The sequence below is a fragment of the Triturus cristatus genome, chromosome 1_2 (genome assembly GCF_964204655.1).
Source record: "Triturus cristatus chromosome 1_2, aTriCri1.1, whole genome shotgun sequence".
NCBI lineage: Eukaryota > Metazoa > Chordata > Amphibia > Caudata > Salamandridae > Triturus > Triturus cristatus.
The window spans coordinates 357,594,822-357,616,727 of record NC_140580.1 but is presented as its reverse complement, the minus strand read 5'-3'; the positions used below and the strand labels follow the sequence as shown (position 1 = coordinate 357,616,727).

Below are 21,906 nucleotides of genomic sequence, written 5' to 3'. Positions count from 1 at the left end.
AACAACAAAACAACTGCCCTTTCAACACCGGGGACCACTGAAAAACTCTTAAACTGTGGTTCAGAGTCTGGTAAGAACTGTGCACCGGCTAAGACTGCATGCAGTTCATTCTAATGCACTGTGATCAATTCAGTAAAATCAAACACATGAGGGAATCGAGCAGCGAGACCTTGGTGACACAACCTATCAAGTGTGATGTTGACTTGTCAACTTGTATTCAATGTATTGAACAGCAAATCAATTCATCAATAAGGTGAAATCAATATACATACTGGAAATCTGTAATCATTGGTGCATTACCTTGTTTTAGGGGAAGTTGTGAGCCATTCTTCGTGCTTTTCAAATGTTATTAAATAAGCTGCAATTTCCTGAAAAACAAAGTTGTAAAAAAAAGTTACATTTTGAACTTACTTTTTATGTTGCATTAACTCAGAATCATTGAATGAACATATAGCTATAGAGCAAGCTAATACATGTAAACTGTCTTTAGTAGCATTCACTCCTCCCTTCCAACCTACCAGCCTACTCCACAGACACTGAGCTTAAGAAGCGATGCAGCTCTGGACAATGCAGTGCTATATCTTTGGTACAAAGGATCACAGCAGACATGGGTAGACATTGTCACAGTGTAAGATATATCTAAGGAAATACAAGGACGTTGTATTTGTCAAGAATTACTCATAGCTAGTGGCCTGCCAATATGGATGAAATTCACAGTCATAGAACAGATGGGCTGATTGCAGAATAAAAAGGAGTTGCAACACTTAATTTTTTTAAATGTATGTGGCCTTACTACTATGTCGGGCGGAGTACGTCCACCCAACACCGTTACGGAAAAGGAACTGCCAGACCTTAGGTCGGCAGTTCCAACCGCACTATTACGATACAATGGAAGCTTGTGCGGGGGGTGGAAAAGGCCCGCAGCACAATCTTTCATTGACAAATAGAGGCCTTGAACATGGTGCCTGCCACATGGTGCAGGGATGTTGAGGGAGGCACCATAGGTGACCCCCGGAGCGGAGGCCGCGGAGGGATGGGGGCCCTGCTTGGGGCCCCCAAAGACACTTTACGACAGCAGTTCCATGTCGGAAAGGCTGACATGGAACTGCTGTCTGAGTCTGCCGTCATAATCCCAACAGCAGAGCCGAGGCTCGCTCCGCCGTCATTGTGGATTTAGGATGGCTTCCGACATGATCCTTGATCCCATTGGAAGTGCCGCAGACGGTCCCTCCACCCGATGCCTCAGCCCACCGCATCATAATGCAGCAGGCGGACCACTGTATGAGATGTCAGTGGGTCCGACACCGACATTAGAATTAGCCCCATACGGTCTAGTGACTTTTGAGGTGATGTGAGTAATTTTTTATTTTAAACTCTAAATTAAATACTTATGTCCTGCTGAATGGACCTCCTGAACATTACTTAAAAATACCCACCTATTATGTAACTCTGATCTTTACCCCCGTTGCATCAACCTTTATGACCGTGCAACATTATTCTATTTTCTATTCCTTTTTGCCTATTTCTGCATCTAATGGATATCCCATTGAATAGGGTTCTCTTCCTTTTATGCTCTCTACAACTCTTCATCCACGTGCTCCACTCATAAAATGCCTTCTGAAAAATCTTGACGAATCAAGGTGTTTTTTATGTGGCTTGTAAAGTTACAAGAGTAGTGTCCACATACTCACTAAATAAATCCTCTCAATTAGGCCCCACTTGTTTAATTCTCCAAGTTGGTGCACTGCTTCGAAGCTGCGATGTAGTGCTGCTTTTTTTGGATGCAGCAGCACCCCCTAGCACCATTAGGGTGGAGGAGTGTAGCCGCGCCGCAACACCCCCCCCCCCCCCCCCCCCCGGTGCCAGTGCAGCAAAGGTGAAAAATAACATGAACTACCAGTTCAACGTGTGTATTTCATTTTGGCCAGCTGTCTTGCGACTGCCAGCATGAAATGCGCACTTTAAACCTCTCCACCTAGCTGTCTTAGACAGCTGGGTGGAGAACAGGCACAAACCCCCAGTGCCTGCTGGAGCGTGAAGGCAGCCCGCTCCAGCCAATACTAGCGCTGCTCTCATGCTGTTCATCTGCAGCATGAGAGCAGCGCCTGGATTTGGAGAAGGGAGAACTGAGGCTCCATGAGTGCCATCGTGCTGACGGCATTCAAGAACAAAGAGAAGAGCGGGGTAAGGAATATTTTTTATTTCTTTTTTATCATTATCTTTTAGACCACTAACAGGCACTGTGAGAAACACTCATTGCTCTGAGCCTCATCTCTAGAGCTCATAGTCACGGGCCATTATAAACAACATTCTGTTAACACACCAGGATTGTGAACTTTGGCATTGTGATTTAATGCAATGCCTGCCACTGGGTCCACTCGACACCCCTCAAATGTTGAGGGTCAGCACCAGCCACTGTTTTGCTGCAGACTCCAGTGCTTAATTTGAGCCGGTGGTTGCAGATGGGGACAGCTGATGCTCATTTTTGTAGGCCAGCTTTTTCTTTTCCTCAACAAACTTTGACCCAGAACAAGACAATAGGAAAGGAGGAAGAAAAAGACAAAAAGCAGTGACAAAGAAAAAAAGACGGCTGGGATGATGAAAATCTGAAAGAGTGGCACAGAGTGACAGAGAGTTTCTGGTGGTGGAGAAAAGGGGCATGAAGTTAAATCAAGAATACGCAGCTTTGGTATTTCGGCACTCGCAACATTCAATAGCGCCTGCCGTAGACTTCTGAGCAAAACATTGAGCCCTGGCAGTTATTCTTTTACCATAAAGTCCTGGCAGACTGTTCCTAGTTGGTTAGTGTGTCAATACAATGCTGTGATAGCCACACAATAAACAGTTTGTTAGTTATATACCAGAGAAATAGAACACTCAGTCATACAAATATCCAGAGCTTTCATCCATTACACTTAGAATGTGACCAAAAGTTGTCACATGCTGCGTGCAGTGCTGCCACAAGCAAACAAACTACAAAACAAGTAAAGCTGCAAATTCAAAATTTCACATCCAGTTAAATTTGGAAAATTCTGCAAACACTGCAGAATCGAAATCTCACCTAAGTTTTTGCCCTAAATGGACTTGCTCAAGTACAAAATATCTGATGAGAGACGTTTTTACTTCAAGTCAAATACCTTTCTGGTATCTTGAGTGACTTTTGAATGTCACAAGATACTGGGTGCAACTTTTGCGAAATTATTTGAAATATTCAGTGAAATTAATTAACTTATTTTGCAATTTGAAATCCAACTAGTAATCACTCAAACTTAAAGAAAAGCCCACTCCTGAGACATCTGAACTCAATCAGAGCAAATATTGCAGATGTTCAAATCAGTGAATCTATTTCTTTTTTGGGTTTTTAAACATATGGATGCAGAAGGCCAGGAAAGATGTTTCTTGCTATAAATGTGCAATTCTGATATGTTGATCCATTCCATTGATCTAGGTTATTATAACGTGCCTTTAACGGTGCTCCAAAAAAATCAGTATCGTGATCACAGCGCAACAATTTCGGCAGGGTCTTTTTCTAGGTTTGATAGCGAGGTTGGGAGGAGCAGAACTCCTTAGCCCCGCCTTGTTTCCGTGTTCTACTGCAAATATTGTAATGCGCAGAGCAGACAGCAATAATCCACTCCCTCACACCCCTACTCATTTAACCGCTAGCAGGCCATCTAGTTCCCACTCCGCCATACCTTACCCGCCCCTGCTCCAAGTCAGACTGGCCATACCGGGCATCGGGCGTTCCACTGGGAGGATGGAAGGGTGGGCATCTTTTTTTTATTTTTTTTACTGGGATCAGGTTTTCTACAGTGCAGCAGTTTTGATAGGACTGAAGAGTCCCTTGTATATCCAACAATTTCCGGGCGACAATAAACGTGTCAAGATACCTGCTGGAGAGAGATCTGAGTCTAGTGGAAGTTTTGACTCATCTAAGGTAGCACAGACGGTTAATATGCCTGCTGCAAACGGCATGTACTATGCAGATCACAAAATAGTGTTTTATGTGCATAGGTTTAGCGCTTTTGTCACAGAGATCCTTTTGTTAATGTGCAGTTCATAAGTTACACTCGCAATCTAGTTCAGAAAGCTATGTTTTTCCCCCCAGTCTTTCATTATCTCAATTCTGTTAAAAAGCATTTGTTTGGGTAGAAATAAATTCATATTAGTAAAATCAACCCTCAACATTGTGTTACCTTCTGAATCCTGAGTTTGTGCTTCCTGAGACCAAGCGGCCTTAAAAAATGCCTACCGGTATGACTGACGCGACTCCTACACCTTGTGGTCCCCTGTGTCTTATGTAACATTTTCTATACACTGATTTACACATGTATGATTAATTATTTCTGCATAAATGTGTGTGAGGTAAAATGCTCCGCCACCCTACACTGGTATGAGAGGAGTTATAAAACAAATGAAATACAAGTGAGAGAGGGGCTATGGAGAGATGAGAGGCACTGCTGGAGGGTGATAGTGAGGGAATCATTGAAGAGCCCAAATAAAGATTGCCGTATTCTGGTGCACTGTAAGGTCATCATTTACCATGCTTTAAAAACGAATAATATTTAATATATGATGAAATAAAAAAAAGTAGAATGCAACATTTTTGTCAATTTTCCCATATTTTCTTGGGGGAGAACCTCCAGAAGCCCCGTTGTAGTGCTCAAGCTTGCACAATACACTCGCTAGGCACAGTATGGCACCAGTCTAACACGCCAGGGCTACTTTTGGTTCCCAGTCCTGCCCTGCCCTGCCCTCATCCTCCACCACCATCCATCGCTTTCTCTCCTCCCCCATACGGCCTGCTCTTCCTTCATCTACTGCTACACTTCTCTTACAGGCCTTTCACTGAGCCTGTTTACACCCTAAGGGTGAGTTGAAGGGGGGGGGGGGGCGGGCACAACAGGCATCACTGTGTTCTGTTACTACCGGTTGGAATTTGAGGGATCCCTTTAGACCACACTCAGTTTTGAGAAATCTAGGCAACTCTGTCGCCTCCCCATGATGATATACGATATATATAATTTATGAGGATATATATTATCACATATGCACTTTGCATATTCAGTTTACACATACAAATAAGAACTGATCAACGACCACAAATAAGTTATGCAACCATCTATTTGGATTCGTAGTAGCGACTTTGTGGAACATTTCATGTGTGCCGTTAACCCTTCCTCTCCCGCAGCACATCATAAACAGCTTAAGCAAGAAAGGATATAAGAGCCCTCAGAAAAAAATGAAAAGGAAATTTGATAATCCGTTCGCCTTGGAAAGCACTTGGATAACTCAATACTCAAAGCTCCTCTCCGGCGCAAACAGCAAAGTCAGCACGCGCGCAGAAGAAAGACGGGACAAATTTGGACACCTGGAGGTAAATTAAATATTTATAGACACAACAACATCATTGCAGATGGAATTACTGATTTATTAATAATTTCCACAAAAAGCCAGTGGGTGACATCAACATAAGTCATCTCGCCTGCTCTGAGGCAGGTTTCAGCCCATTACTTCCAGATCCGGGCTGAGGCTCTCCGATTTGCTCACAGTAAATTGGCAGAGTTTGTAAGTTAATTTAAGATGGCGCCGCTGTGTGTTTTTCATGAACTCGGTACAACTCCAAGTAACAAATTACTTTCCGTGAGCCTATGAACAAAAACACGTAGATTTTAAATGTAATGAACGGTGTGATTAGAAAAATTACCAGTAGGCTGCTGCGCATATGCGCGCGCGCTGCTGTGACTAGTCTGTTATTGCGCAAGCGTCTCAAAGGGGTTTCCCTCCAACAATGCCTCTGGCGAAAATGTATGGCAAATAAGGCCAGATAACGGCTAATGAGGGCCCGGAGCCAGTTACATACATGATGCACGTTTGCGTAATTTTAAAGCACGGGTTGTGTGTTATTTGTTACCGGGTAGAGGAATGTGCATTTACTATTTCCTCATGTTGCTGCAGTGTTCTCCAGGCGCTTTCATATGCTTGCCAGGTCTGGTCATTCATAACACAAAGTCTAGAGGCAGTGGTGCCGACACTTAGTTTGAATATCAAAGGCTGTGTGCTCTGAAACAGCTTTTTACCTTGGGGCTGTTTAGGAACACGCAAACATTGCTTGCTTTCCGTTGTCTAAGGTAATATTACATGCTCGGTATGTGGCCTAAAGTTTTTCCCAGTGTGCTTGAGGCACTAAGATATTCAATGTCTGTCAGTGCCTACACACAAGTTTTTTTCAATGGCCCTTTTGTTGTGTCACTTGTTCTACCAAAGTGTGAAAATTGTGCATTTTTTCCCTCGGCCATTTGGCCATTTGGCCATTTGCTGTTTGTTTTAGGATGTGCAGTTTATTGGTAATTGCTAAGCTGTCATTTGGGCAAAAGCTGATCTTGACTCACCGAGTTTGACCAGTCATGAGGGGACACTTCATAAAGACCTCAGGACGTATACACGCTGATATCTAGCGAGCACCACAGTGACTCACGCCACTGATGGGGACATATAATGTAGACCACATGGGGCACTTTCATTTTGCTCAACTGAGGGGCCTTTAGTGTGGGCCAGGAGGGCACAGAAGGCCATCTGCTCTTTCACAGTGAGCTTAAGCTGTCCCTGCCAAAGACGAGGTCAAACTCTTCTGGCACATGGCCAGGTGCCACTGGTGAGGTGATGCAACCTGAGAAGTGGGGTCATGAGTCCTCCAAGGCACACTATGGATAGTATCCTCAGGGTTTTTGCACGGCTTGGGGAGTGGGGTTTTAATAGTACACCTTCTATAATGGATTCCTCTTTCCTTCTTTCCATAGGTGCACATCTACAATGTGTGAGATTTCTTCTTCACTTGCCTGATGCAGGACTTAAGACAAATTTGACGGTGGCTGGGTATTACTGTTGCCGCACACTTATACTATACAAACCAAATTATTTCAACTGGTCATTTGTGGCATTCATCGTACAAATATCCAAATCCTGAAGTAGTTTGGCAATCGTGACCAGATCCTCTTCAAAGTCAGAGATCAATGATAATTTCACAGTATCATGAATATCCTAGATAGTTAAATCACTATAAACTGCATTTGTCACATATACTTTATTAATATTTGGACTTAATCAAAAGTACTTTTTAAGTTTCAATCTTTGAATGAATGTTAGTAAATCTATTTTCAAATCAAAAATGTTTCCACCATTTCCTGGACAAAAGCCGATACCTTTCTCAAATAGTAACTGGATATCACTACTAAGTTTCTTGTTCGATAAATTAATAATAGAAACATCTAAAATGACCCAAAAATAATGTTTTTCCTTGTGCCCCTGCTCCTTCTTGTTCCAGGACCGTGGCTCCATGCCCCAGGTCAATGGAACTATTGGAACATAAGGAGATGTAGATTGCAATGGTTAAAATCATATTGGTGAATAATATTTTATTTTTATTTAACAATGAATTGTACAGACAAAATCAGGGAACTGCAATAGGTTTAAGGTTTGCCACTTCCTATGCCAACCCCTTTATGTGGTGGTTTGAGGTGTGGCAGATCTAGGGTCAAAGGGGCTCTAATTGGATTGATCATCTATTTTACTGGGTAAGATTTATAGATGATTGTTTTATGATTTTGACTGAAGATGTAAATAAATTGTAGAATTTGTATGATTACTTAAATAAGAAAAACTCTAGTATGCGTTTTACATATCAATATCGTACAGACCATATATTCTTCGGGATTTTGAATTTTTTTATCACGGACAACAAGATCAACAGTAGGATATTTTGGAAATCAACATCATGCAACTCAGTATTGCATGCAACCAGCTCAGACCCTAAATGTCAAATTAACGCTATACCATTTGGTAAGATGGTGATGGGAAGAGTAACTGCAGTGATGAGCATACATTTGAGGTGTGTTTATGAGACATGGAGCTGAGATTTATCAAGCGGGGATACGATGGACAAGCGATTCGATCTGCTAGGAATAGAATTCAGTGGATTGTAATCTAACACTTTGTGCTAATAAGGGAGAGAAAATGTACAAGAAACTAAAAAAGTATTGCTGCTTAATAATTACAATTGGAATTCTAGTAAACTTTAGAAGTGCTTATGCAAACATTGGCATTTGTTACAGTCTGATGGACTATTACATGAATTTGTCACAGGGAATATCTTTAAAAACTATTCTTAGCCCTAGCTACCCTAGACAACGGGGACAGACAAATGGGTTGGCACAAAGATCCAGAGGTTTTTACTAATGTGGTCACTGCAGTATGTGTAGATGGGCCTTGCACAAATCAAACGATTCAGTCATGCTACTAATAAGGAATTTGAAATTAGTATGATTACCCATTGTAGTGCCAAATTTGTTGTATATATACTAGTGTGTAAATGTAGCAAAATATATGTAGAAAGTACGATTCGATCACTGAGAGAAAGGGTTGGTGAACATTTGCAGGCTCTAAAACAAGGTGATACTAAACATCCCATAGCATTACATGTCATGGAATGCGAAGCCCAGAAAATTTTTTGTCCAGGGGTGGTAATAGAGAATTGGTTCTCAAACGACATGAAGCTATGTGGATTATGAAATTAAGAACAGTGGAACAAGGGTTGAACATTGACCATGAATTACAGTATTTTTTAGGAGATTAATCATATGTTTCGTGATGTGACAGATATTACATTGCCTCTCCATCTATTGAGCTTTATAACCATCGCTAGGATAGCAAAATGAACATTTAGTTCATTTTCGGAGTATTGTACAGTATGAGTTCTTTGTTATGATTGTTCTTACTTACTGTAATGTTTACCGAAATGATGAAATTGAGGTTCACTATATTAAGTTTTGAGATGGTGGTTAAAACCATATATGGAGTAATCATTTGAGTTTTGCTATTTTAATTGATAGTTTTTTTCTGTGTTAGGATCACTGTAGGATGATTTTCTTGCCTGAACTAACAGCATGAACCTACACTTAGATTATCGTGGGGAACATGATGCTTGAAATGGCAATTGATGTTGAGTCTTTTATTTGTACTGATAGACCGGTTTTGTGTTGAGACAAATGTGGTATTATTTCGCCCAAGATGGTGATCTGTTTTGGTTAAAAAAATTAAGTGCAGTTGGTGGTTGAAAATATCTAAGATTCGGAAGCACTAATGACTCGTGAGGGCAATTCTCTTTGATAGGCACTACAATGCATAGTAAAGTTGTATCCAGATAATATAAGATATTGTGTATATCGAGTTAAACATTTTGGACTCTTTATTCTCAACAAAGTGTATTCGGATGGTTAGGAAGAATTACCTTTCCAAGAAGGAAGCCATTTTTGGACAGAGATTGAAGTATGGGTCAGGGAATAATGAATATTGAATAAGGGCAAGATGATGCGTGATTAGATACCAACACAATTTATATTGTACTCTGATTAATGTAAAGGGCTTATCACGGTCCGGGTATAAAATACTTTTCATACATTACTTTGTACAGAGCTAACTGTTTATTACTCCCAAAATGGCGGATGGTGTTGGATTGATGATCATATTGGATATCAAGTGAAGCAGTGTTCTAGGACTTTTACTAACAATTTATAAGGGTAAGATGGTGCATGCAAAAAATGCTGCATTTTCTTTAAAGAATTGAAATATGATGATAAACAAAGAGCGGGTTGTTGAGAACTACGATATTATTATGACAATTAGACATTTTTTCAATCTACTTTTATTTGTATAGTACATGTTTGGATACTGATCTATAACGTAGTGCAAATATGGTGACCGGTTTGGGTGGTAAATAAGGTGTCATTTGTCAATATTTGCTATTATTTAAGGGGGCAAGATGGCACCCGTGTTGGGCGCTAATTGACACCAGGTGCAAGATGGCACCCGTGTTGGGCGCTAATTGACACGAGGAGAAATCTTGGGACACTGACTCACATAAGGAGTACTTTCCGGTGAATGACAACACAATTAACGTCAAGACTACAAAAATAGGTGAGTAACAGTGTCTGCTGGTAGATCAGAGGTAGTTTAATTATGTGGAATGTGGTGTAAGTTTGGAGGCATAATTGTGTACATTTAAAGCGAGTAGCTGCTTATATCATATTGTTGTTTCTAGATTTTGAAACTCTGAGACATGTATGGTAAATTGGTGAGTGGCTACATAGCTCTTGACATATAGCGATCTTGGGCAATCGTAATCGGTTGAATAATTGACCATGCACTATTTTTCCTTTATATATTCGCAGCCTTACACAGAGTGTTTAGTGATATTTAGGTATGTTATTGGTTGTTTGGGGTTAATTTGCAAAGATGTTTACGGAGAAGCAATTGACAATAGGGTGAGCATGTAATTTAGGACTTTTTGATGATGTTTACTATCAGTAATGGGTCTCACAAATTTTATTTTTCTGGGTGTTGAGTCAGAGACACATTTTTAATTGATGTTTAGCAGCCTTTCACAATTGGGTAATCCTGATATAATTGACATTGTTGTCGTTTTGTCACGAAGTGAGGGAATTCTAGTGTTTATGTAATATGTAGGAAACCATGTATCAATAGAGAACTTTGTTTTAATTTTAGCCCCGATGAAGTTGCAGGCGATACACCTTTGTGAGTAGCAGTGGACAGAGGTGGAGAAACAATATAATATCTTTAATTTAGCGTGCTCGAGGATATTTTTCACTGACGTGGGACTTGTGTGCAACCTCATGAATTTTTCAAGCAATTTTCAGTGGACATGGCCAGATCAGCACCTAGGAGGCCCGGTGTCTGACTTCAGCAGGCTCTGTATGATGGTGACACTCTGCACATGCACAGGCATGGCCGCCAGCTGCTAATATGTGCATACGTCTTCCTTTAATCTACTATTGCCCTTCTTCGCGAAACTCCAGAGTAAGACCTATGTGAGCAGTCCATGTTCCCTTATCCTAGTGAGGTCATCGAGTGCTCATTCCAGTGCATATCACTTCGCCATGGCTATCCTTGCCTCACCTACCACAAAACTGTGCTACAGTACAATTAACTGTCACACTGTCTTGCATTGGAATACGATTATTGTAGTGCTGTGCTAAGTACAGTTATAACGGCACTTTGGATTTGCAGGAAGCTATCCATTGTTTATTAAGGCCCGAGAGCTCTGCAGGTCTCACTCCAAACCCGTGATTTTGTTCTTCACCATGCGACTAGGGTTTCCACCTTTCTTAGAAAAAACATACCGGCGCTTTGTTTATGTTTTGCTACTCTGGAATAGCCAAGAGCTGCAAGCTGAAATAAAATCATGCAAAATTTCCAAGATTCTTTTGCAACTTGGCAACTATCCACCTGTTGGCTTTAATAATCATTCAGAAATGACGTAGGCATCTCTCAAATGCTATTTGAATTGATTTCTTTGTTTTCTGTTCTAGGTTAATGTTTCAGAAGGGAAAATCCTAGATTTCAATGCCCCCCCCCCCTCCTCACGAGTACTGAGCTGGTGGGGTCCCACATTGGTTCCTATGCCATTAGTTACACTTTATTGCAAGTCACATTTAGAGATCACAGAGGGAACCCAACACACCTTGAGATGCAGTTGCAGTGTAGTACCTCTGTTCCTAACCAGTAATGTAACATAGTGCATGGCAGGAGTCTGTACTTTTATGTCCATAGTAAACAACTCATTTTCAGGCTCAAGCAGACTTTGATAATTATATACAAACTATTTGTTTGATTATATACTACTGCGGAGGGAAGCAATTCTCTAAAAACCGAACCCATTAAAGCATCAAATCAAGCTGATAGGAACACCATCATTAGATTGGCCACAAGACTAGGTTTCTCCGGAGCAAAAAACAAAAAGAGGGGCCTTAATTTCATGATGGATAGTAGGTTATCAACTGAGACACAAATGTATTTAAAAACAGGGCTTACTAACTTTGGGTGATTAACAAAAGCGGCTACTGAGCCGGTCCAGAGGGTGCAGGCAATGCTGGCACTGGTGACATCAGGGGCTGATTTTGAGATTGGGGCCTATACCGGTATCCCTTCTGCTTACTTTACCACTTAGCAAGTTTCCGCAAGGCAGACACAAGTTTAGTTTAATGTACAGAGAACAGAGCTTAACTTGTGGATGAATGAGTGCCAGTGCCCAAAGCTCTACTCAGAAGCCCGCAGCTCATACTATGAAATGTCAGCACACCATACACGAAGGCAAGATAGTCCTAAATCCACCTCATGCCTCTTTAATCCACTACCAGACACCCACTTCCCCTGTATCTCACTCTTGCATATTCCCCCTTTCTCACCTTGTGATGGTTTCCCCATCTTTCTCTTCCTCCGTCTTTCCAGTTTGTGTTTTTTACCCTACCTTTCGTACATACATGTCTGATGCAGAAAAATAAGTGCCGGCCCCCAAAAATGAGTGCCGATGGGCAACCGCCGGCTCAAATTAAGCACTGACTGAGAAAACATAATCGTGTATTCCTGTTGTCTTACATAAAAAAGTTTCCTTCCACATGTATATCACAATGTACACTGATATATTTCATAATCTAATTTGAATATTGTTTTCATCATACCTGCATAGTTCATGCTAAGTTTCATGATTCCCATAGGCCTCAAAGCCATTTTATTTGAGGTAGTACATCTGCGCATTTCCTACATCTCGTAGTAAAGCATAGCCTCACCTTCAATGTTGGCAAACAAAAGCCTGACTTCATTAAAATAATGTGTTTATGTATCCTTTATCTTCAGTTCAAGGACTTCTCACTTTGTCTCCATGAGAGGATACTGCCTCGAGACTCATTAGAGAGTTTTTTTTGAAGTAACAGCTTCTGTCATCAGTTTATACTCTACAGATTTGTATTGAGAGAAAATAGCCTTTAACAATTAAAAAATCTCAGGGGCAGATTTACAAGCCCCTTGCGACATTTTTATGACACCGTTGCGTCACTTCTGTGACACAGCGGCGTTGTAAACAATGCGCCACTATGCAACAGATTTACAACATGACGCATCTAGTGAGATGCGTCACGTTGTAAAGCCCTGCGCTACATTATACCTGTGTCAGGTATAACGTATGCTGGGTGGGTGTTCCGTCGCAAGGAAGCCCCGTAAAAGTGACGCAGTGAAATCTACAAGATTTCACTGGGTCACTTTTACGTGCCCGCTGCGTCAAAACCTTACGCCTGCTTGAAGCAGGCGTAAGGAGTGACGCAGCATGTTAGGTATAGGGCACCCCTGAGCATTGCTGGAGTTGCGTCACGCTTGCGACACGACTTCAGAAATGCGCTGCCTTACAACAAAAGATGCGAGACGCATCTGACTATCCATGCGCCACGGTGCGTCGCATTGTAAATGCGACGCATCCGTGGTGGCACAAGATATTCCTAAGTGTCGCATCTTTACTGGCGCATCCCTGCTAATATGCAAGGATGCGCCAGTCCTTGTAAATCTGCCCCTCAGACCCTATATTCTAGTGAAAAGTTTGTAGTCTAATTCTCTCATCCGCCTGCTCATTCCAAATTACAGAAAGCTCAGGGGATGCTGTTGAGCCTTGGTGGTACAGGCCTGAAATGATTTACCATAAGAAATTATGGGGCAAATCAACAAGCGCTTTATCTCTGCTTTTTTGGCTTTAAAAGCCAAAAAAGCAGAGGTAAAACTAGCACCCTATCAACAGGGTGCTAACATGCAAATTTACATGTTAGCACCCTTTTACTCTACGCTTCCCCTTGCATCTCTAATGAGATGCAAAGGGGGCGTTCCAGAGTACATTAATAGGAGAAATGTCGCTAAGCGAAATTTCTCCTATTATCAAGAATGTCGCTAACCCTGTTAGAGACAAAAAAAGCAGCGCTAACCGTGGTTAACGCTGCTTTTTTAAGTCTGGTATTTTTCTGACTTAGCCATGATATCCTATGGAAGGAGGATATCATGGCTAAGTTTGCCTGTCCCTATCAACAAGGTAACGTGAGATTATCGCTGGGTTTCCAGCGATAATCTCACGTTAGCCTGTTAGCGTGAAGATTTTTATCGCTATTGAGATAAGCGTTGCTAATAGCACGCTATCTCAGCGATAAAAATTCACGCTAGCCGGCGATAATTATCCTAGCGCTAAGTGCGCTTAGAGATAATTATCGCCGGTTGTTGTTGATATGCCCCTCTGTGTTTTGAACGCACTAGAACCACCCGGAGTTGAAAACATGTATTTTCAAGTTAAAGTCTGGCGCTGAAGGTGCAATGTTACGATATTGTTTTTTCTTTGCATTCAGCGGCATATATTACCTTTCATTTTACAAAGCTTCCGAAAATTAAAATTGCAGAACTATCTACCAACCAGCCTCAGACACACAGGTCTTGTTTTTAGGGCATAAAAAGAAAGGTGTCTGATAAACTGCATGCATTATGTTTGGAGAATGACATCTCTGCGTTCTCAAATGTTCCAAGAATTCGTTGCTCCTAATCCGGTCACTGGTTTTTGTTAAATTTCCACAAGCCTTGCACGAGAGACACCTGCAACCTACTTAATGTGCAAAACAAAGACATTTCCAGTCAGCATCAATTTTTTAAAACTGTATTGTGGGGAAAGGCGGAAAAGATCTAAATTCTCTCAGCAAACTTGCTATTTAAAAATGAACGAAGAGCAATTATTTAAAAAAGTATAGTACAGTAAAAGCAATGCGTTCTCTAACGCAATGCAAAGCCAAAACACGCAAACTAACTCCTCGCACGAGACGAGTCTCTTCCCCGAGGTTTTTACCTGCCTGGAGGCCACGGCGGGTGGACTGGAGACAGCCCCCGCCACCTCGCTGGTCAGATTAGGAAGCAAACAAAAAAATGTTTTACGAACTTCCGTCGGCACACCTGCGAACTGGACAAAAACCTCAGGGAGTGGGCGGGAACCTCCGCCGTCATTGGACAGCTGAGTGTTCCATTAGAAAGGGTTTTCGCCTGATCGTTTTCCCTGGGTGCGAATCACATGGCATGTAGCGAGGGTAACGCTACCGCTCAATTTTAGCCCAGTTACATTCATACTAACGTAGCATTACGGTAACAAGGGGAAAGAAGCATTTGCGGGTTTACTAATCATGCACGGTGCATTATGGAACATGTAGTCAGGATCCAAGTATAATAACTGTGATGCTTTCATGACCTTTCTTGGTATGGTATTTGTCCTTTGCTCAGACTTTGTACTAAATGACCTACAGGATCTGAAAGCCTATAGAGATAAACCTATGGGGCAATCCGGCAGGACAAGGGTATGCCCGTTTTTAGGTCTCGCCTGACCCAGCGCATGCGCTGTTCTGGTGAGACTTATTGAGAGGGCTCCAAAAAGTGGTACCAGGCCAGCCTAGAGCTACAGTGCATGTGCGCGGGGGCGCGCGCCGCGCTTTACCGTGATTACTTTCACTTTCGCGGCCTCATGGCCGCTTTGATGTTTGATCGTGATCACGATTGCGATCACTTTCACTTTCGCGGCCGCACGGCCGCTTTGCATAGACAATAGGTCTCGCTTTTGGGACCTTATAAGTATTTATTTATGCAACTGTTGCATGGCTAAACACTTATAAGGTCCCAAAGGCGAGACCTATTGGCTATGCCAATGCTTGTTTGGGCTGTTAGTGGGCCTGTTTTATGGACTCTCAGACCGGTTGTTACTGTTTATTTCTCTGATTTTATCACAAACAATGCCTGCAGCATGTATTCTCCCATGCCGTGTAAACCCCCTATTCAGCTTGCCTTTGCAAGTTTAAAGCTGCTGTAATGTACAACTGTTTTATCTATCTGATTCGGAACCCCTTTCCGTTCGGTGCCCGGGCTTTTTTTCTGTCTCAGTCCAACCCTAATGCCCCAACCCACAAAGCAGTTTCATTGACCAGATGCCATCTGTGTGGTCATGAACAGTACTTTTTATTAGAAGGGTCGCTGTGGGATTATATCAGAGTTCTCATATAAGGCAAGAAAGCGTTTCAGTCAGTATAAATCATCCACTACATGACAAGTTCTGCCAAATAAAACCCACCTAAATTACATATATCGATCAATACTTCCATAACATATAAGGTGATGAGTGTGCTTATGGGTTTATGTTCCTATGATAACACATATCTGACACTATGAGTAAATATGATTATAGCAATTGTAGCTATAAGTGCTTCACTTTTGAAATTTTTGGAGACAAATACAAATTAATGAAAATATAAATGATTTAAAATCAAATCATAAAGAATTAAAAAAAAACTTAAATTACAGCAAAAATGGGTAGCCTGAGTTTGTAAATATGTATCCATGCATGTACATATGGGACTTTATCAAGTACAATTTTATATCTCCTGATTATTTTCCATATGCATAGCATGATAAAATCTCTATGTATGTAAGCCTCTTATGTGTGGTTATGTATCTACATATTCATATATTTTTCCTTCCACTGCAGAACAAAAAAATTAAGTCATCTCCCCATACCACCACTCTATAGACTCAACCTATTCCTCTTCCAAAATATCCCCTACCTCCATTCTCTGACTCATCCCAAACCTCTAATCTACCCTGAAGATCCAAATAATCATTTCTAAACTCTTTCCTCCCCACTCCATCCTCAAACCATTTAATCCAACTAGCAGACTCACTCTCATGCCTGCCACTCCCACCACTCCCAATAACAATGCATATTTCCCTCTTGTAATCCCCCACTAAGTGCTTCAACGCCTCGTCTGGGGTAGTAAGCGCTATATAAATGCATTCACAATTACAATTTCTGAACCTTATTAATGAGCATGAGCAACAGGTCTATGCGGAAGGATCCTGAATGGCATAATGACGGCCCTTCCAAGTCATTTTATGCTTGGGTACTTCTGCACCTCCCTCCTTCCATCAATTTAGTAGCGAGTGTCCATTATTTCTGCAAGGAATAATTCCTGGAGATCTGATTTTGGACTCTTTGAAGGCAGTCTAGTCGTTGATCTCTCTACTGTGGTTTTCTTAACAAGCACTTTCTTTGACAAATATTCAGACACAAATTCATGTTGAGATCACATGAACACAAAGTTTTTGGACTGCAGATCTCTTTACTTTTATTTCCATTTCTTAAAGTTTTTGGATTGTTGGATGTGATTTTGTACTTTACATGCAATACGAATACACTTTTATCACTTCCTATTTAAACACGGATCTACCATTATTCCTGTCTTTATTGATCAAATTACTTCTGCAATCCATGCCTTCAGAGATTTGAGTTTTTCCTAAAAATAGTTTAACGTAGCAGGTGTATTTGTAGAGGGCATGTATCTTGAGGAGTCTCTTGGTACTATTGACAGATAATGGATACTTATTGCCCCCACTCATACTCATCTTAATGGCTTCTCAAGGATAAGAGCCTTGTTTAACCTGCTGGGCACGGACCTATGCCCATGAGGTCAAACACAGACTCAGAGGTTTTCGATAACGGAGGAGGCGAGCACGACCGTGTTGCACAGGGAGAACCCCCTGAAGAAGGGCTTGACCCGAAATGCATCGGGGAATTTCAAATCTCTACTGTATTTACTCAAATGGATTTTGATATCTTGTGACTCCGTGAAAATGAATTATTGGAAATAATATATTCATGGAATAACATTAAACATATGGATTATGCCGCTAATAAACCATAGTGAACTGAACTTATGATCATTGAAGGCGGTTGTCCGCATCAAGGAGTGCTTATATGAGTTCATCCTTTGAGTTTACAAGGATTATTTTTCTCATACTTCAACACCCCAACATCAGGGTGCGATACTCTACAGCACCCATAACGTATTAATACGGATACAATTGAACTAACTATTTAATACAACGGAGTGCGACCGTTTATCAACATCACTCAAACACAGACTACCAGAGTGATTGCATTAGTCCACTGAGGCAAACGATGCAGCCTAAGGTCCAAAGTATGCTTGAAACGTTAAAGCCACATGGTAGATGGGATCTGGGAAATCAGTAGGACATTACTAACTGTTTCTCTCGCATCATTTTCATGTATTCTCCTAAAGTATCCGTTCCTAAAATTAACACACTCATTGGACGAAGTAGTGATAGTGTCAGCGGAAAAGCTGAGTTCTGTGGGTGTCATTGTTCACCCAACTGTCTCTGTGCTATGTGCGATCTAATAATAAATACAGCCACTTGGTGGTCTTCTGTTGTTGGCCCCAGTTTATATCAAGCTCTCTACCTACAAAACATAACTATATGCTTCTTGTTCATGCTAATCATGATGTTGTATTGACTGGAAGAAACAAATTATAATGTCTAAGGGTGGGCGTAACTCACATGATTTAGTATGGCGTAATTACACAAAATTATGAGAAATAATTCATAATTAAGCAAAATGCATCTTGCACTCAAAGAATTACCAGAATTGTCAGTCAGGTAAATATTCATCTCAAAACTTCATTTCAGTTGATTTCAGGTTACTTGTCTTCAGAACAATGCCACTTGTGTTCGGAATTGTAGTTTTGTGCTCAAATATTACCCGAACGGTCCACTTGGGTAAAAAAATCTACCTGAAATGCCACTCGCATTAGATTGAGCGACCTCTTCTCCTGCTTTTGATAGCCGGGTTGATGAACTCTGAAAATCCCAATCAAGGGGATGGATGATAGAGACCACATTTCTTGTAAAATTAAGATCTAATAACGATTCCAAAAGTTCATAATTTCCTCTTCCTTTAGCTTTATTTACAAACCACCCACATTCCATGAGCACAGTTTTAGCATCTACCCTCATTAGAGATTTTCTGAATGTATGACCTCTCACATATTTAGTTTTCATAAGAAAAGGCCTAGGCGCACACAAGACGTACAACGTAGGAGTTTTTTCATAGAAGAAGGATGGCGAGGAGCAGGATGGAGAGCGGCCAGGCAGAGGAAGAGTTAGCCGCGCAGGTAAGTGCCTTCTTTTTTAATTTTTAATTAATTTGTGAAGGGGGAGGGAGCATAGAGTAGCAGAGCGTAGTTCCACTGAATTTTTCTCAAACTCCGTGTAACTACGCATAGAGGCACTACTTCAGCCCGCCCACCCCTGGTTAACATGTCACCTTTTAGTAGCTGGTTCATATTTTCAAAAGTTAAACTGCTAATAATGTGGTGAAAGTTTTAACCAGTCAGTATTAATGTGTGTTAAAATTGCACAATAGTGAAATAATACTGCTATAAAATGTACTGTATTATGTTACATAATTTGCCTTTTCTTGCTGCATAATTCAGTCAAATCTAATGCATAATCTGGCCCTCAAATGCCATATACTTTCACTGTCTCTGTTTACATGTACTCAGTGCTGAATTTGAGTTTGTGGTTGCAGGTGGGCCCATCGGAATTCATTTTTGGGGAACTGCACTTTTTATTTCCTCATCAGACTTTGACCGAGTGCAAGAGGAAACAAGCATTTGCAATGCAATAGGTCTTGCATTTCCAAGAGTTTAAGCTATTGTCATTTACAATGGCAACTGCTCAAACTCTTGTAAATGCGAGGTCTATTTCATTTCAAAGAAGCGGCCGCCATTGTCTGGGGCTGTTTGAAAGTGAAAGCATGCATGGCGTGGAAAGCATGTTGTGCTTGCAGTAGGAGAAACCCATTAAAGAAAAGAGTGCTTAAAGACTAAATAAAACATACCATGTCACAACAGAAGGAAAAAGGGCCAGTCCCCATGGGAGGTTACAAATGCAGACAAGGCGGTACCAAGGAGGGACTAACAAGCCTAATAATGACTCACAAGCCAGCGTTTACGACGGACAATGACAAATATGGGTGGAGAGTGGGCAGGGCTTCAAAGCCATACTCTAATACTGCATGTCTTGCAGCAGCGCTGCCCAGGCTCGACCTAAAAAACACACAGGTGGGTAAGAAGTAGGAAGCGAAAGACAGAAAAAACGTAAAAAGGGGAGAAAGCAGGGACAAAAAACACAACCTGAAAAGTGCGATAAAGGGGCAGAGAGTGTCTGGTGGTGAATTAAAGGGGCATGAGGTGGAATCAATACTACACTACAGCCTTGGTATTTGGCATGCTTTCCTTCAATTGCACCAGCCGTGGGTTCTGAGAAAAACTTTGGGCCCCAGCACTTCTTCTTTTACAAATTAAGCACTGTAACTTTATTTAGCACTTGCTTGTCCAAAATTGTTTCACGTTGGGCAGATGCATGACAAATTTACACGCATCAGGATTTCCATTTGGGAAAACTTTACATGCCATTAAACCTAACGGGAATCATTTACTTTACTGGAAGCCCCTGACTTAGTGGAATGCGATGTGATGTAGGACCAACAAGTGATAGGCGTACTTCAAGAAATTTCAAATCTGACTGGAAATATTCAACATCAAACAGCAACCAAAACCAGTCACGGCCAGTATGCTTCACGGGTGGGGGGTGCGTGGGGGGTTGTGCAGGGATGGGGTATAAGGGGGGGGAGGTTTCATTTAATTTAACAAAAAGTTAAGTTACCTTCGCCGGCCTGGCCCGGTCCCGCATCGTCTCTGCTTCTCTGCTCTTCACAGGAAGCAGGCAGCCTCCCTCCCCTCCCCTAAGGCAATCACAACACTGCAATGGCAGCGTTGTGATTGGTTGGGACACCGACCACACAGGCGTCTATGGGGTGGCCATTTTCTCCATGTAGGAGAAAAGGGAAAGTGCGCATGACTGGTTTGGTCGGCCATGGGGCCAACCAAACAGTCAGCGCCCTCAGAGGTGGCAAGCCATTCCCCCCCCCCCCCCCGCTGTAGAGCAGGGCCGCCCACCCGCCCGCCCCCAACCAAACCCTTCTGCTTTCTCACATTGCGAGAAGCCAAAACGTAAAATGGTATTTGTAATACAATTTTATGCTTCTGCTTCTCGCACTGCGAGAAAGCAGTGGGGCGATGCTCCTCTGCCCACATGGAGGCGCCGCCCCTGACCAAAACCCGCATTTATTTACTCTTTCCTTTGCTGTGCTCTGCAAGAGTGCTATTGTATTACAGGGGCGGCTGGGAGAAAGCCAGGGCCAAGTTACCAACGCAGCTCCTCGGTGTGTAAACAAAATGCTTCCACCCACACAGTACCTGGTTCAGCACTTTCCAACATTCTGCAATTCCACACTGAAAGCTGGTAAACAAAGCTCTGTAGTACAGTATTAATAATATACTCACAAGTATGTCCAATCAATAATTGTTTCTGCTGAACAGAAGCAGAAAATGGCCGCGCTCCATCTTCGCCTTACTTGTTCCATCGCCTTTAGGTGTGTGTACCAATTATAAGGCTCTTAATACCAGGGCTTCCTGGGGCCCTCGAGGCGCAATCTGTCTTACACTTTAATCAACAAGTCCTCAATTCTCTAACCATTCTGCGCGCTTGGCGTCTCGGCCTTTCTGTGCTAAATGAACCCAAAGCACAATTTATGAGAGGAAAATAGAAATGTAAACATAGCAGGCTGCATATGTACATACCCAGAGCTTAATAATGCGTTTACCTTTTTTTCTATGTGGATTAGATGCCTTTCTCCTGAGCATGTTGCATAGCATGGAATGCATGAGTGACTTTGTTTCTAATATGTACATTATGCTCTAAGTAAATCGAGCAAAAATTAAAGGGAAAGGCAGAGTCTGAAAAGGAGTCACATGACACCGTCTGGGAAATTAATTGTCGTTTCAGGCAATGTCCTTCGAATCAAATTAGAGTTTTACACATTAGAACACACATGCTAAAGGCCATTTTCAATTCTATTATTGTTGCAGCATACCTTAGACTAGCTCTGTGATGTAAAGATACAATGTACTTACCTTCTGTAATTACGATTGAAAGGTAACGTTTATTATCTGTTCATTTATACGTCATTTGTGTTTCATTTTTCTGGGAAAACAGCAAAGGCAGTTCAAAAGAAAAAATAATCAAAATAAAAATGGCCACAGAAAGTGTAAACAGTAGTGAGCTGCCCTAAGCTTCCCT

At 41.7% G+C, this 21,906-nt stretch overlaps 1 protein-coding gene across 2 annotated transcripts in view; it reads right to left on the bottom strand.

Annotated features, from left to right (window-relative positions):
* The window catches only part of CAMTA1 (calmodulin binding transcription activator 1), a 3,052,768-nt gene that overhangs the window by 2,527,893 nt on the left and 502,969 nt on the right, over nucleotides 1-21,906 (bottom strand). For both annotated transcript variants that reach the window (XM_085604480.1, XM_085604488.1), the window contains exon 3: nucleotides 301-368. In XM_085604480.1, coding sequence (XP_085460606.1) covers nucleotides 301-368 — 68 coding nt within the window. The remainder of the gene's footprint in view (nucleotides 1-300; nucleotides 369-21,906) is intronic.